At 37.9% G+C, this 17,299-nt stretch overlaps 1 protein-coding gene across 26 annotated transcripts in view; it reads left to right on the top strand.

Moving 5' to 3' along the window:
- The window catches only part of AOPEP (aminopeptidase O (putative)), a 191,473-nt gene that overhangs the window by 139,175 nt on the left and 34,999 nt on the right, over nucleotides 1-17,299 (top strand). For 2 of the 26 annotated variants that reach the window (XR_010468928.1, XR_010468935.1), the window contains 3 exons: nucleotides 3,841-3,931; nucleotides 4,834-5,511; nucleotides 8,735-8,796. The exons of 18 other annotated variants lie outside the window; for them this stretch is intronic. Coding sequence is in view for 2 of the 8 variants with exons in the window: in XM_065045817.1 (XP_064901889.1) it covers nucleotides 6,891-7,142 (252 nt within the window). In the remaining 6 variants the exon portion in view is untranslated. 6 more of the 26 variants (XR_010468931.1, XR_010468929.1, XR_010468930.1 and 3 more) reach the window with 6 other exon arrangements.

Genomic DNA, 17,299 nt, shown 5'->3' with positions numbered 1-17,299 from the left:
GTGAGACTGCTGTGCTAAGGAGTACATTTCTATTTTAGAATTTGAAACAAGTATCATTTGTTTCAACATCATATGTATTTCACTAAAAGTAAGTAATAACATATAGAGTATTCTTAATGTGTTGCAAAATAAATGAACACTACAGTTATTTTTTTTCCCTATTTCAGATTAAAACTGTTAGGTATTTCAGGATTGGGCTTTTTTCCCAGCCTAACACCCATGTAACAAATAACATTTTTGTGCTGTTGATGACTGTTCATCATATTTGGATATATCAATTCATTTCTGAACCTACAATCCCTTAAATAACTACTTCTGCTAAATGTGCCATGGGCTTTGAGGGCATAGCTGAATAATGTAGTTTTAATGGTTTGTATTTGACCAGAGGTACTATTTCTTGTAATTGGAATGATTTTCTAAATGTAGCTTTTGTTTGGTTTTCTTTACATAGAGATAACAGAGAGTTATGCACAACCATGTTCAGCGGTGGCATGAAAGGACCATGGAAGGGGTTGGCCACTTCTAAAGAACTTGATCTGACTTTGTGTGCTGGGTGCAGAAGTAACAGGAAGGGCAATTGAGTTTCAGCTGACACCAACAGGGGCTTTGTTTCACATATTCTGGAGTAACTTGGTTGCTAAATTAATACCTACTTCTCTGGCTGCTGACTCATATGAGAATTGCAGTCAGAGAACTAATCCAAAAAGAGATGCTTTTGAGCCAATTTTCAGCAAGTTAATGTGACCTTACCATGCTGACAGTGCTTTCTATTTCTGCTGAATAGCCTGCCACAACAAAAGGGAGCTAGGACAGGGTAGTCCGTCAGACATCCAGGAGACGCAAGCAGCCCTTAGATCCCAGCCCTGTAATGGGCATGTATTAAACATAATTCTTATAGAACACTCTAAGGATCTCATAATCTAGAAACATACTGATGCATGGTTCTTTTAACCCTTGGGACAGCAGTTTTTCCTTCCAAAGTGTATACCTTTAATCTTTGGCTTATACTACATAGCTTGGAGTTATAAATACAGTGCTAAGTAAGTTTCAACCTTATATGGTCCTTTGGGTGAGAGTGTCCTTGCTACTTAGGCTTGACTCTATTTGACTCTATTGTCATAACAGCCTTAATGAACTCTTGGTACTTATTTGTGTGTCCCTCAGGCCAAGCCAGACTGGGCAGGAGCAGCCACAGGCTTTAATTTCTCCTGTGATCCAGTGGCACTTAGCTTTGGTTTTAAATTTATAGTTAGGACTGACACTGCCTAAAATGTCAATACAGGGCACCACAGGCCTGCACCAGCTCTCCTGGGAGCAGGCTCCCAAAAGCAGAAACCATTCAGATCTCCAGAATAATGTAGTACACAAAAAATACCTTAGATAGATTTGCATTTTGCAAAAAGTTTCTGCAGCTCCTTGTTGTCTTTGAAATAAATTGCTTTTACTGTGGCATTAAGCAACATGTCCGTGCTTTCCTTTGAGCAAATGTTGGGATTAGCAGGGTTTACCTTCCGGAGAAGGAAACTTCTGTTTGCTTCAGGTGTTACGGACCCTGGTAGAACTCTGATGTTGAGAAAAAGCTGTGGCTGTAGAAGTAGTAGTCTGATTTTATAGGCACAGCGTGTAATGTCACCCTGGTGAGGCTACGTTATCTGGTTCCTTTCATGTTGTCTGCGTTTTGGACTGACCACAAACGTTGCATTTACAGTCATGGCCACATGAATGATGTGAAAGCCAATGTGGTTGTCATGGGATTAAATTGCACACTGAAACTAGTGATGAATGATATCTGGATGTGTCGCTTGCAAATAAAGTTACTTCTCTGAAAATAAACTTGAAAGCATAGAGAATATGATGGTTTACCTAGTAGAATGAATTTGGATAGCTGTCTTAATCAGAGATCAGAAATTGTTGGGGTTGGGGGTCACACTGGAAACCGTCTTAGAATGCTGCTGTGAAAATGGCATCCAGTTTTGTCTTGTTGAGCATGTTTTTGGGCTAATAAGATGATCTGCACCAAGACCAACATTTGCTTTCCTTGATAAAGGAAAATAATGTACTCTTTCGAGGAAGGCACTGGTTGAAAATGTACCTGGATATTTTATTTACTATGTAATTTCACTTGCAGAATGAATGAATATATTCTCTGATTTTTCAGACATTAGGTAATAGTATCTTTTCCTGTTTGTTTTGGGGGGTTTTAAAGTGTAATTTACAGTGAGATGTCAGGTTTTACGGAAACTTTCATTTTTTATTTCTAGGAGTGCAGCCAGCTTCATCTTACAATATTTCCTGAACTGTGTGTTGAATTTTTGTTTTAAAGAGAAAGCTGTAAAGAAAATGAGGTGACGGGGTTGCTCGCTATTCATAGATAGCAGCCTGTGAGTGTAAGTGAAAAATCGGCAGCGAGAATCTTGTCATGAGTTAGGAATAGCAAGCAATTCAGCTTAAGATGTTGGTTGTGATAATGACCCTTGGGCATTCGTATGGCTGTTTGCATCACAGTGATGACTGGAAGTTTTGGGGTTTTTTTGGTGGTGGTTTTGTTTGGTTGGCTGTGGGGTTTATTTGTTTGTTTGGTTTCTGGTTTTGTTTGGATTTTGTTGTTTTTGTTTGTTTGTGTGTGATGGTGTTTGTTTGTTTTTTAAACTGCCAATAATGCTAGCCACACCATTAATATTTGCATTAAGGACAAGCCATCTCCTTTTATTATGCTAGCAGTCCTATCTGCTTTGGGTTATCTTGCTATAGCTGCCCTCATATGTATAGCAGGAGGTGACACACAAAGAACAGACTTGACCCTCGGATCTGAGTTCTTCATCTAATTAGACATCCTTCGAAGAGTGATTTTGGCTATCTTATTTTTTTTTGTTTTGATTTGGTTGTTTCTATTTACCTTTCAATTTGAAAGAGATGGTGGAAGATAAGTCCCAGAATTAGGAGAGTTCACAGAGGGTTAGGTGTCTTGATTTCCTAAGTGACTTGATGTAGTCCTCCATGTCATTATGGAAGAGCCGTATTGAAGAATTGCCTTTATTCAAAAACTACTTTGCAAGTCTCTGAAAAACAATAGGAGACTTCAGTTTGTGCTTCATAGATTGTTACCTATTTTGATGCGGTTGACCGTAGTTTTTGTCCTGCCCATTGTTGCTGAACAAAATGCCATCTTCAATGCATAGGATTAATTACCAACCACAACTTTTTAAACTAAAAAGTAGTCCTGGACTGAAAGCAGTAGTAGTAATATAATACTACTAATACTAATACTAATACTAACACTAACACTAATACTAACACTAACACTAATACTAACACTAGAAAGCAGACAATAGTGGGAAATCAGATCACATCAGACTTCTCAATGTTGGGGTGCATTAATGACAAAATCATTGCAGGGAATCTGCTGGAGATTTTCTTGCAGCTGGTAATTTAGCATGCATGAAGATCAGAGTTCTTCTGCTTTTCAGTCTCTAGGCAATCTATAAAAGTCTAAAAACTGAATGTAATGGGATAACAGTGTAATAGTATAAATCCCCTGTGTAATGGTAGCTAAAGCAAACAAAATTTCAGCATAACCTGACTGCGTAGCAGATGTGGCTGTTGAACTAGGAACTGTAGCCGTGAGCCATTGGATACTTCATCTTTCTGTAGCAGTGTTCAGGAACAGCTAAATTAATTTCAGCTTCCTGAATGGAAACAAAATCATGCTTAAATCAGATTAGCAGGAGCCTGCAATGAGAGTTCCTATTGCAAATGTCTATTGCAAACAGACATTTATCTTAAATTACTGTTTCAAAGAGAGATTATTATTTTTTAATTGTATTTACCTCCCTTGAATAGTGTCATACTGAGAGAGCTGCAGTCTGAAGGACTGTGTCCAGGGAACAGATGCATCGTGGACAGGAGTGGTGCCGGGTTCTGACACGTGCTGGTACGCTGATCCGTAAGGACCACCTACGGCGAGAGAGGGTGTAATTCAATTTCCACACTCATTCAATCCCCACGTCCGTCAAGGTTGCAGTTGTGAGGGCAGCTTTTGTGATACAGATGGTTTTTTCAGTAGAGGCTAAACAGAGGCAACTAAGCTCATTTCATCAAGCTGTCTTTGTTTTGTTTTTAATGTTGCATTTCTTCATGAAGGAAGTTTATCTAGAAAAGAGCATTTAAGCTCCACTATAAATGTTTAAGCCTCTCTTTTCCATTTGGTAAATCATTTTTTGCATACAGGACCATATGCCAAAAGTACATTCATCCTTTTACAAAGTTGGAAGTACACAGACACTGTGGACATATTTCCTGTAGCTTAGAAGCCAAGATTCCCAGAGCTTACAGGGGGTTTGTGAATGCCTAAGACTGACTTAGCTGATAATTCCAATGAAGAATGGTAGAAAAATAGGAGAAAAATATTCCATTATGTATGAACAAAAACATTGGAAGTATGCCTTTGCAAAAGTGTCAGGATTTGCTTCATAGGGTGTGTGTAAATCAAAAGCCCTCATTTTCTCATGCAATAAATTATTGTAAAAATGCATTACATTCTGTTTTTATAGATGAGATATAAATTTTAAGACTTCCATCCAGGGCCTTTCAAAGTTATTGTTTTCACTGTTTGCTTATGTGAATCTGACTGTTTCCGGTTGCAAAAGCTGAGGCTTAGCTTTTGTCTATTTGCCAACATGGCCACAAATTGTTTTTATGAAGTATTTAGAGTCATCTAAAGTCAACTTGCTAGAACAAGCCCTTGGACAGATCTCCAGTGGCCAAGGCATGTGTCAGAAAATGCCTTGATAATACACACTTCTTATGCATTGTTTATGTGTTTTCTTGGTTTAGATCCTATAGTAGCCTCCTGCTAGTTTCTAAAACCTTCTGTGTTGAGTTGGAAAATACACCTGTACTGAATTTCATAATTTTATAAACGTGTAAGTTAGAATTATTTTATACTGCTCTACATACACATATTACTTTGAAACCTTTCTTTTCCTATATTAAATTAATTTGACCCAAATCAGTATATATGATATTCCTCAATAAGACTGGACACAGTGTGCAAATGTCTTCAATAGTAAAAGCCATGGACAAGGTGGTCAGGAGAATGTTATGTGTTGACTTCCACCTCTGCTAGAGTTGGGCAAGGCTGCTGCCTGCAGCACTTTATGTTATGCTCTTTAATGTTCACATGTTTCGGCTTTGCACTGAAAGTTTAAAGCTAACAAAAGAATATAAAATAATAAGATAAATTTAAATTATCATAGTGTGTGTATGTTAAGATGATTACTCAGAAGGTGCTGTGTGCCCCACCCTACAATCCTCATGCAAATGAGTTTCACTGAAATCTATGGGAATTCTGTCTCAACAAGTACTGCTGCAAAATCAAGTTTGCTATGCCTTAAATGCCCAACATGTAAATCTGATGCAAAGCAGTTTTAACTCAAATTTCCTAGTTTCTATGAAGCGCCTACAGTCTCTTTTCAAGCAGTAGATAGCCTATGTAGCAGAATGAAAAATAAAGTGAGTATTAATGTCCACTACATAAACGTGTTTGATTTTGGTATTGTCAGAAATAATTTGTGTCCTCTTTTTTGTTATTTTTGGGGGTTCTTTAACAGTACTGTTACAAGATGGTTCTCTCAGATCTTTTTCAAAAGTTTTAGCCTTAAATCAGTTCAGTCAGATCTGTTCTGTCAGCATTCATAAACTGTTGCAAGTGTCCATTCAGTGTATTATGTTTTAATTGTTGTCCTTCTTGTTTTAAAGGGTTTATATGAAATGTATATTTTTCCTATTAATGGCATATTATTGTATGCACACCTGTCAGAAGGGTAGTGCAAAACTCTATCTGTGATTTATATCAGGAGCTACTAATTTGCTCTGCAAAGCACAGTTTTGTTTGCAAGTTGTGATGAAGGTGCCAGTGTGCAAAAATGTATGTAACATTTATCTGAACAGTAACTTCTCTCCTTGCTCCATTCAAGTTGTAATAAAATTTATATTTAAAAATGTTAGTTAGTTAGGTTAGTTATTCAAAACATTTGCTGATTTGTATATTTGCGGAAAATCAATTTATAGTTATTCAGAGTAGCACTTTTTTCACCGTAGCAGATTAGCAGGAACGTGCAACTAATACGTGGCCAAGCTCTCTTGTTCTAAACTAAAATGCCTGTGATATTTACCTAATATGTTTATTGAAGTATCATATTATATAATTTAATTATGAAAATGTATGTGGTAAGTTAATATAGCTGGAAAATTAACATCCAATTTAACGTGGACAAATAGAGATCCTTGATTCAAGGCTGTTGTCTCTATGCTTGACTTTCCTTCTAGTATTTTTTTCTTTTACTTTTCACTGAATAGTAATTCCACTTTAGTCAAGACTGCTTCTGTCTGCCTTTCACAATAAGGTACTTCAAGCATAGCTTTGAGCATTGTTTCAAATACAAGCTAACTGTGGAGTACTTTAGATATTTTGTATGAGAAATAGAAATACGTAGATTTTTTTGTAGCAACTGCACAAATTACAACAGTTTTTACTTCTGTTTGTAGCCATTTAATTTTATATTTGCTTTGCATTAAAACTTAGAAATAAAAATGTGGTAGAAAATGAGTTACAGCAAAATACAGTTTGACAAAATCCTTCTGTAGGTGCTAAGTAGCATCGTGTAGTGCGTGGTTATCCTGCCTCAAATTGCACGTTACTGAATTTAGCTGTTTCAACCACCAATAGCAAAAACTGATTTGTAGCATTTCTTGATTTCCATGTATGTTTGGCTGCATCCCTTACATAACCAACAATGCTGAAAGCTTTTAGACGGAGCTCAGCAGAGTTTCAAAGGAGCAGCGTATAAATGTCTTTTGAAAACTAAGTAGAACTCTTTTCTGTTCCTGAGGTGCCTCCCTCTGGCTCCTGGGGAAGGTTTCCTTGTGTGTGCAGAAGCGGCCACTTCATGGTTGCAGTTTATTTCGTGGTGTTTCAGCTCAGCCGTCACCTCCACACGCCGCATGCTGACGATGGTCTCCTTGGGGAAGTGCACGGTCATCATCAAGGGTCAAACAGAGAAAGTGTGGGAAGCGAGCAGCAAGAGAGACGTTTCAACTTCACTTACACTGAAATACTAGAAAAAGACAAACAGTGGCTTTGAAAAGTGGTGAAAGGGTGGAATGTGTAAAGTGTCTGCAGGAAGAAAATGTCATCCTATCAATGGAATTTTTTTTACAGTGTTTTCTTGCCTCCTGTTGAATTTCATAATACAAGCATGCTTCTTCATTCCCTTCTATTCCCTGTCAAAGCCCTCTCTTTAGACTGAGCAAAGTATTTTTCAAAATCTGCGTTGTTCGTTTTCCTTTTTGTTTTTTAAATGCTGAACTTTAAATCTAGTCGGCTTCAAAATATTAGTCGAAAATATGTGAGGTCCCCCCCCTCTTTGTCACTCTGACAAATTTTGTTGTATTACAATCCGGTTTCCTGGGGAGGGTTTAAAAAATTATTATTGTGTTTTGTTTTGTTTTGTTTTCTCTCCCCTGTTACTGTGTGAGTAATATTAAGAAAAAAAAAGAAACAAAAAGAAACCCCCACCCACACTAGAGAAACTGATTGTCCAGAAGAAACAGTAAGATGTCAAACATTAAGTAAACATTCCAGAAATAGAGGAAAATCCAATCACCAAGAATTGGGAAAAAAACAATGTATAGATCAATAAGTATTAAAAAAAAAAAAAAAAGTGTAATGGAGCTCACATTTTTCTATTATGGATAACCTGCAACACATTTTTAAAAAACAGAAACAATATTTGATTTACTGCTCTAAACAGTAGCAGGTATACATGAAAAGGGGGAGAGGCATTCAAGAAGTAGCTGGCTAAAAGCCAGCAGTATGTTTTCCCATGATTTTGAGGTCTCAGCAGCTTGACACACCAGCCTCCATTCTGTCTTTTGCTTTGTACTTACCCAAAATCTGGATTAAACTAACCCCTCTTGCTGTCTGCCACTGCAGTTTAGAGCTATACTGTGATGTACAGTGTGTATCTGCATCACCACAGTACCACTGGCCTACACAGAGAGGTGGAACTGGAAACCTGAACTTTAAGAAATAAAGAGAAACAAACATAAGGGAAAGAGGTATTGTATACATCAAGAGGCCCATAATTTGGTTTCCTTATTGTGCCCTACAAATGCTGTCATTTGAAGGGTTGCTAAGCATAAGTCAGTAATTTTCAGTATTCAGGCCAGTAAGCTCTAATTGCCTTGGTGATATAAATTTAACGGTGTAAATGGTGAAAAGACAGTCATGGCAATTTGGGGTTTTGTTTTCCCTCCCCCCTCACTTCCCACTTTAAAGTCAGTTCAAACTGTATGGTCAAGGATCCCAAGTGGATTGACAAAAGGGAAAAGCTATTTTCCAGAGCAAACCAGTCCTCAGCACTGTGTGGATCTCGGGCAGCTCTGTGAAAAAATTGCGTGCTGTTATGTCACAACATGTCTTTGTTGTCACTTTCCTGTTCTTTCCCTTGAGGTGCCACTCAGAAAGCCACAGATCCTTATTATTTTGCGCCATGCAGACACATTCAAAACTAATCAGCATTGTAAACGCTTTGTTTCTATTTGGACAAACTGTTTTTTGACCACAGAGGTTAATACAGAAGGGCAGTATGTAATGGAAAAGCTGCTTATTTAAACTGGCTTTGTTAATGATACAGACCTGCTGAAATACTTTTGCTTTATTTGTTTATTCCAGCCAGGCTCCCTGTGAGCTGATTTGCATTGTGAAATCACACAGACCAGCACCTACGATTTACTGTAAGCATACTTACATAGTATTCATAATTAACAGAAACTACAGTTTCAATAGACTCTTTACTTTCATTGCTTCTATTTACATTAAAATTGCATATAAAATAAAGCGCAGTTGTTTTGAAGATGAGGAAATATGTGCTGCCCTTGGCAAACCTAGATGCACCTTCTTGATATTTCAGCTCTTGAAGCAAAAGGATATGTTTACTGCATATATTTCCTTGAAGCCAATGCAGTAGGTAACACCTGAAATTAAGCAGGCTGTCATCGTGTTACAGAAGGCAGTAGGATAACATTTCTTCTTTTTTTGTGTGTTTTAGAAAATCATACACATTTGGGGGCAGATGAAAAAAGGTTTTACTTTTATGTTTTTATTGCCCCTGGAATTTCAAGATTTGTCGAAACTAGTTTCACGTTGTTTAAATGCCAAAATTAAAATTTCTAATTAATGCAATTATTAGATGAGAGATAATGATCCCAGAAGAACATTGAATAAAAAGAGCTACAGTACGGAAAAGGAGGAGGGAAGTAAAGAGGTGGAATATGATCACCGAGAGCAATATGTAATTGCAAGGGTGGAGCATGTCCAAGACTGGTTTGTGATTGGATTTAGATTAAGAAGAGCTTGTGCTTTTAGTCTGAAGAGAAGACGGATGTTATAGAGGCACCACAGTAAAGGTATAATCAGGTTAAAGGACTTTGTGCTCCCGCCAACAGGGTGGAACTGAAATTGCATTTTCAGTAAGTATACCCATGCCTTTTGGCCTTTTAACAATAATACTGCATTTCTTTTGTCATGTGCCTTACCAATTCTTGGAGTAAATCAGTTGTTATGGGCTACAGTGCTTGTTTTGAACACCAGTGAAATTCCTTTCATATCACCTTCTTGCCTCTATTGCCCATTTGCAAATAGTAGTGGTTAAGACCTTAGACTTATAATTTATCACTTTTTTTAGGGATGCTTATGAAAGAGTTGAGTCATAACATTAAAAGAGTAATAGCAGGGAGTATTTTACCTAACAGTGCCAGCCTGGGCATTCATAGCACAGCTGGTTTCTTTTCCCAGACTTAAGAGGTATATGAAATACAGACAGCTTCTTTAGGAACCGTTTACAGGGAAGAAAAGCATCTAATACACTTGTACTCGGCTTCCTGTGTCTGTTTGGATTTTTTTTCAAGGTTAAAGTTTTTCAATGGTGAAATCTAAGGCTGTTTCACGTGTTTTTTGTGGGTCTTTAAAGTGGGTCTCTTCAGTTTCTCTGGAATTTAGACAAAGATAATTGGCAAAATGAAGACAGATACACTGATAGATGGCTAAGCTGATTGTGGGCAGGAGTCTGCCCTATTACCAGTCTGTGGTGAAATAACTGTAAGATTGCCAGAAAACCAGAAGAGAAACAGGAGGTCTCAGTGGATAGTGCCTGCTTTGCTTGGGCCACTGCAGTGTACACACTATGGTTGTGAGGTCTTTAATTTCCAGAGGTGCCGAGTGCTCTTAGTTCCCAGGTTTCTAGGGCTTGTGGGTATGTATACATCTGAAAGCCGGTGCTGCAGCAGCTTCCCAGCCTTAAGTAGTGATGCACAGAATCTGCCTTAAAACCTGACCTATTGTTGTAGCTCAGATGTGTGCATTTGAAAATAACAGGGTAGTAAAAAAATGTTAGATTTCCAAGAATACGTTGTTTATTTCAGTGTACTTTTTAGACAGGACTAGCTAAAGTTGTATATGGATTAATTAGTTCATTGTATTCTGCAGATAATAAGCAGCATATAATAGAAATTGCTCTATGAGTGTGTGTAACATAATACAGAATCCTCATGTTTTGAGCTGTTTTGAAAACACAACCACCATACTGTTGCTGCAAAATTCTACAGTGTGACTTTACCATACATTTATTAAACCCTGTAATGTCCTTTTAAATGGGGCATTTAAGAGGGCCCAATGCTGTAAACTTGTGAGCACATGTAAGTTGCTGTTGCTTTCAGTGGAGGTACTCATGCATGCAAAGTTAATTATACCTGTTTGCAGCATTGAGCCCATAAACTGCAGTTGTCTTGGGGTTTTGTTGGGGTAGGTGATGAAGTGGCCAGGATTTTGAGAGACATATGCAGGCATTGCTTTTAAGCAGTGGGAAAAAAATACACAGCAAACTAAATCTGTGCTGCCTACTTCTAAAGAAGTGCTATCATTTTTGTTTATGTTGTTTAAGATGGAGCTATGAAGAGTTAATTTTGCCAGTGGAAAATATTTATTCCTTCATGTAGCCATAGCTATTTACTTTTTATTAGTATAGCTGTCGTAATTTCAAAGAATTACAAATGTAATTAGACTCATCCTAGAGTAATCAGCTGTTAAGTTTTCATTTCTAAAAAGTAGATAGTGGTGATAGATTATTGTCTTGAATCAGTGAACTACCTTTGACATTTTATCTGGAATAATGATAGTGAAAGTAATCTTTTAAAAATCTCTTATAGGCTGAGAACTTTAATGCCAAGTTTCTTCGTGGAGGGAGTTTTTATAGTTAAGTTATAAACACCTGAAAACTGTGGTTTATAATGGAAACCTCAGGTCTGTTTTAGCCACAAAACCATACACATATCTGAAATGAAACTTCTAGAGATTGATTTCATTAGACGGAAAGAGCTGATGGAGTGGGCACTTGACTTTGCTTCTTAAGAGCGAGATCCCATAATAAGCAGATATTTTGCTTGTACTGCAGAATGGGTTTCATTTCAGTGTTCTAAAGCATGCATTACTTACTTTAAATTAAATTTAAATGATTATGTTACCAAACGATTACTCAATTTAGTTGTAAGATTGTACTGTTTAAACTTTTCATGTAAATAACTTGGTTCTGTCACTGTGTACAGCATTGTAGATTCTCACTAGAGCCGACTTTCAGTCAACTATTTCCATCAGCAGATAAGATTATGAATTACTGTTGAAGCACTGTATGTAGTAGTTATCCAGCCTTTCATGTATAAACAACACTCTACTGCTGCACAGTCAGCTCACTGCTCCTTGGCATTACCTGTGTGATTGTTTTCACATTTCTATGTAACTTCAGTGATTAAGTACCAGTCTTGTGCTCATTACGTGAGCAAATGTTCCCTTGAAGTTAGTGGGAACCCTCTTTCAATAAGGAGTTACAGAATGAGGCCATAGTTCAGCAAATTTTCCACATATCCTTCCTGGAGATTAATACTTTTTCCTCACCCTCCTTTCCTGCAGAGGGAGAAGTTAAGTAGCATGCAGCCTTAGAAATAAATAAGTAAATCCTGTTTTGTAAAGGATAGGCTCCAGTAGTAAATGACTGGTGGAAAACATAATAGAAAATCTCTTTTTGGAAGTGGAGAACCTAGAACCCTCTTCCATTTCAGCAAGAAGACTTGTCTTTATGCCTGCTTCTGGAAATGAAGTTGCAAGTACCTGCATTTTATATAAATACATCAAATGATTCCGGGTACTCTGAAATGTGACATCTAAAGCTAATGGTGGGGAGAGGGTATGAAATTAAGGTCTTTCAAGCAACTCATTTAATCTTCCTTACAGATAAATAAAAACACAAAACCAAAACCCACTACTACCACCACAACTTTTTTTTTTTTTAAATTATGGGACTTCTTATTAAATAAGAGGGGTTTGGAGAGAGGTAAAAACTTCTCAGTGAGTTATTAGGTGAACATATGTCTTTGTATGCTTGTGTGCATAAACCAATATAGCAAATGAGCATAGTACATTACATTTATCCCTATTTTATAAGGAAGTTAATGTTTTTAAAGCCTCTAGTTTTAGCCCAACTGTGAGAGTGAATTTATAATGGAGTTTGTGTCTTAAATGTCATGTATTTTTTTCATACCCCTTCACAAACTTAATAGTTGCTTAATATGTCTAAAATATTTTTTATTTTTTCCTGGCTTTATTCACTTGCAGTGTGATAATGCCGGCATCTTTTTCTATAATTAATCACAAGAAAGTTCTAATTTGGGAATTTTTTTGAGAGAGAGCTCTTCAGAGGCAAGTGCTTTGATGTAATTGTATTAAATTGACTAGAGTTGTTCCCACACAAAGGTGTAGTTCTGAGTCAAGAAACAAATCCATTATATCTATTTAAAAGTAATTATTAATGCTGTGTCTATCCGTGGAAGTACTGGTCAGTACATGTGATAAAATAACTCCTACTGCCTTTTAATAATTCACATTTCTTCCTTGGCATTACAGAAAGTCTCACCTGAGAAACATAAGCAGAATGTAGCACTTTTATCAGATTTTACCTGGAATTACTTCTGAAAACAGTAATATTTGAACTAGCTTTTAGGGTTTGGTTTGCTGGGTTGTTTTTAGTTTGCATGTGTTTGCGTTTTTGGTTGGTTGGTTAGTTTTCCTTAGAAGTCCTGCTCCTACACATGCTAATGTTGTGAAATCCTGTCTCAAGCCACTCAATTTCTTGTGCTCCTTCAAGGTAAAAATCTATAAGTCACATGCAGTTTGTAAAAGCTCATGTCCAGCAAGATTCAGCTTGGATTTATTTTTATGGTTAGTTTTAATGCTTCTATATGGGATTTTGAAAGAGAAAATCCAGCAGCTAGATCCTTGCTAATAACTATGGCAACTTCTTAAATGGCCTTGGGCATAATAAGGTGTTATGCCACACTCCTCTTCTTGTCCTCAGATCTTTTACAGGCTTGATTCTCTTTTCCAATGGTAATTGTCTTCCACAACAGTTTTAAATAAAATCTTATCCATATTCTTAAAAGCAAGAATAAAAAGTAATGGGATATTCTTACTCTGTTCCCTTACCACACTCATAGCCATAGAATCTGAGTAGCGTCCACAAGTGCATTAAGCAATGGACTAACATCTGTCATGTGTTGTTTATTGTCTCATCTTCCCCCTGTGGAGAGAGTAGTGTGCAGTGGAGTGGGGTTTTTTTTCAGAAGGGGTTTCTTAGGCTTCCAGAGGAGAACTGTGGAATGGAGGAAGGGCTGGCTGTTGCCTGTGGTCCATGGTTGGCAGTCAGAGGTGGCCTTTTCAGTGTTACCAGCGCAGGCTGCAGTGGCTGGGTTAGAGGCGGTTCTGGTGGGAACCAGGGCAGAAACTTGAAGACCAGTCTGACAGGCGTGTGGTAACCAGCGTTACTGGCGTAGTGATGTTGTGTTGTCTTCTGAAATGCCAAAGGCGTCACGTTGAGACACTGAGGTAATTCTGCTGAGAAGTGACCACGGCTGTGGAACTGCATCACTTCCAGCCATGACAAAAGAGTTCTCCCAGGCAACTGGAGATTTTTAGTCCTGGCCGTTGTGAGATGTTACTTAAAACAAGAATCCAAGAAGCTGATGGCAGTGCATTGGCATCTCTACTTGTTCAGTCATTGGAGACTGGAAGCTCTACTTACTGCTCTTCTAAGTTCCCAGTGTCACCTATGTCGTCTCAGGTTTAGATGTCATTTGTTTTGTCTGTTGTATAATAAAGTTGTTTGTGATTAAGGCTTGCTTGGAGGAAGTATGTATGTATTTCAGAAACTTCCAAGTCCACTTGGTCTGATCAGTTGCATTCTTAACAAATTCAAAACAAACAAACAAACAAATGTACACGCTACACGCACACACAAAAAATCCCAACACTAAAAATCCTAATGAATAATCAAATCAACTTGGTGTGTTGGAAAACTGTTGTGAGTATGCACAAGCTGTGTTGGACACACAGTGCATCAGAGCCAGATTTCAGGTCAGAAGAAAATACTGCTAGCTGAGGTCTGGAAATGCAGTTGATCTACAGATGTTGTAAGTCAACTGACAGACATTAAATCACTCACAACCTGTTGTTCTGAAATCAAAAGGGTAGAAAAGAGGGTGATTCTTGTGGATTCCAGGAGAAAAAGGTGAAGTGACGGAAGTACAGTTTCCCATCTGTGCTTTAGTCCTTTCCTCCAGGAAGACTTGGGACATTAATGCTTTATGGTGAACCTTGGCCAGCCCTCATGAGTGCAGTGCTGTCAGGTCCTGGACCTCTGAGCTGGAATTGACATGACTTTCTTCAGCAGCAGTGAGGCTGATGAAAGGTTAGAGAAGGAAGTAAGTTCTCATCTCTCTCCTTTTTCAGGTTCTATCTCTGAATGATTCCAGCTGTTTGGGCCAACTTATCAGAAGGGCCATTTTCTGGTGAACAGGTCATGGTCTCCCCAAGACCTGACCATACCATAAGAGAGCTGGGAAACTCATAGTCAGTTCCTATGATCCTTGAATATCACAGTCCCAAATGAATGTTGGGCATTAACTGCGTCTTGCGCTGGTAGGCATAGGTAGAACAATTTTTTGTTTCAGAAATTTCCATGTATGTACCAATTTCTCAAGGAAAAAGAAGATATCTCTCATGCTAGCCTTTGCTCAGTTCTGTTGAAAGAATTTTGAACTGAAGATGTAGCTTAACTGCCTGTGGTAGTTTCTAAAGATTTGGCACTTTCAGGTGTTGGGTGATGAGGTTACTTGGCTAGTAATTTGCAACATAGCAAAACTTAGAAAAATTAGTTAATTTTCTTTGGCTCTCAGGCTTTTCTCCCTCTTTCTTCTTCTAGTACATACGGCCAAAAAACAAAGAAAGTCTCTCTGAGCGTGCTCTCACTGATGGTCGTGGCTAGCATACAGTGATACTGGTTCTTCACCTTTCCATTGCGCAGTGAGACTGGCCACTGAAACACTCAACTTTGGTGTCTGCTGTAGTCTGCAACTTTCTTTTAATGTCTCAGAGGACATCCACTGGTTTGTTTGTTTTCAGTGATATAGGTGATAGTCATTCAAGGCAAGATGGTTTATACTGCTATTGATCTCAGCATCAGCCCATAGCCTAGAGCAGCTGAGACCTAGGGTGTTTTGGGTGGATGAATAAGGAGGCAAATACTTCCACTTCAACATCTGCTATAATGTGGGTATTAAATCTTTCCACCAGTTACTAAGACATGTTGGTCTTCTGTATGAACCCTTTAATTTGTAGCAGTCTAAGAGGCTGGGAAATAAAACCAGAGTTCTTCATGGCTTTGTTTTTACTAGTTAGATAAATGGTTTGTTGAACCTGCCTCTGTTGGGTTTGCTGTTAGATGAGAAGGTCCTGTTAATGCCAGCTGCTTTCATGTGGTTGTAGAGCACTATCCATAGGGATGATGTTCTGATCAACTCTCCAGCGCTGAGGACTTCTGAAACCAAGTGAAAGGGTAACTGAAGATGTTGCTTGTTGCCATCTTCAACTTCAGTTTGTGTCAGAGCAATGCTGCCTGTTCCCAGTGTGTCTAAATAATGATCCTGTGGAGTGTGATTTTAGATGAGGAACCTGGCTTCTTGTCTCTACTGGATATTTCAGCTCAGCAAATGCTAGAAGCAGGGTAGTAAGTGGCAGAGATGATAATCTGCATTGAATAGACAATGTGTAGCCTATTATGCTTAAAAGGGAATTATTATGCTCGGGGGTAAAGTTATGGTGAAACATTCCTTTGAGAAAACTAGCATTGAGGGAAATCATTGTGTAACTTGACTGAACCTGTAGTGGAAGCCACCTGGTTTTCATTCTGCTGGGTCAGCAGTATGTTAGATCATAAAGGTTTAATAATTTTTGACATTTCAGTGCATTTATATTAGATTGCAGATGCTAAATTTCTTCATAAGTGGATTGTCTATCCATTAAGTAAATTATGGGAAAATATTTTGTCCTACAGCTTAAGAAGAAAATTTTCAGTTTATGGACTGGTGTCAAAGGGTGGCTTTTTAAAAACATTACTGCTAACGTGTAGCCAGAATATCAGACACAGAATATGAAAAACAGCTTTTAACTTACATTTATGCTGCTGATTCCCACATTGAAAGTCAGCTTAAAATATTGATAAAATTAAATCCCTGCGTTCTCATGTCACAGTATTGTAACATATATACCCATACTTTGCCTGTCTGCTTTTGCTTCCATACTACCTTACAAATACTTATCAGTGTTAAGAAAATTGAGTGCTAAGTTTGATGTATTATTGCCAAACAGTAAGGTGTGAGTAATATGACTTGATTTGTACAATGATATGTACTGTGTCAAAATCACATTTAAATGCAACAGGACAAAAAGAACTGTATGGGTATGACAAAGTTTAAGCACACAAGTAATCCCAAGGGCCTTCCCCAACAGGGCATCTGTAACATTTAGGAAGTACAACACTGGTTATGCAAATGTTACTTGACAAAACAGTGTTAATTTAAGTCAGGTTTTGAGGAGGTCATCTCAAAGATTTGTAAAGTACTTGCCCATCAGCATCTCCTCTTTCGAAGACGCTGAACACATTGCTCAGTTGGAAGGATTTTCCCAAGTTTCATTGAGCATATCAAGTTAAGTTATAATTAAAATCAAACACACACACAAAACCTTTCTGAACCCTCTAGGAGCCCACCTTAAATTGTAGCTGTGTCATTTATTGCTTGCATATCGACAGTTGCACTCTGATTACTGCTATTTTTGTCCTTGCCTTTGAAAAGGAGC

Source organism: Columba livia, chromosome Z, assembly GCF_036013475.1.
Source record: "Columba livia isolate bColLiv1 breed racing homer chromosome Z, bColLiv1.pat.W.v2, whole genome shotgun sequence".
NCBI lineage: Eukaryota > Metazoa > Chordata > Aves > Columbiformes > Columbidae > Columba > Columba livia.
Note: the sequence above shows the minus strand (reverse complement) of the source record. Positions and strands in the feature narration are given on the sequence as shown.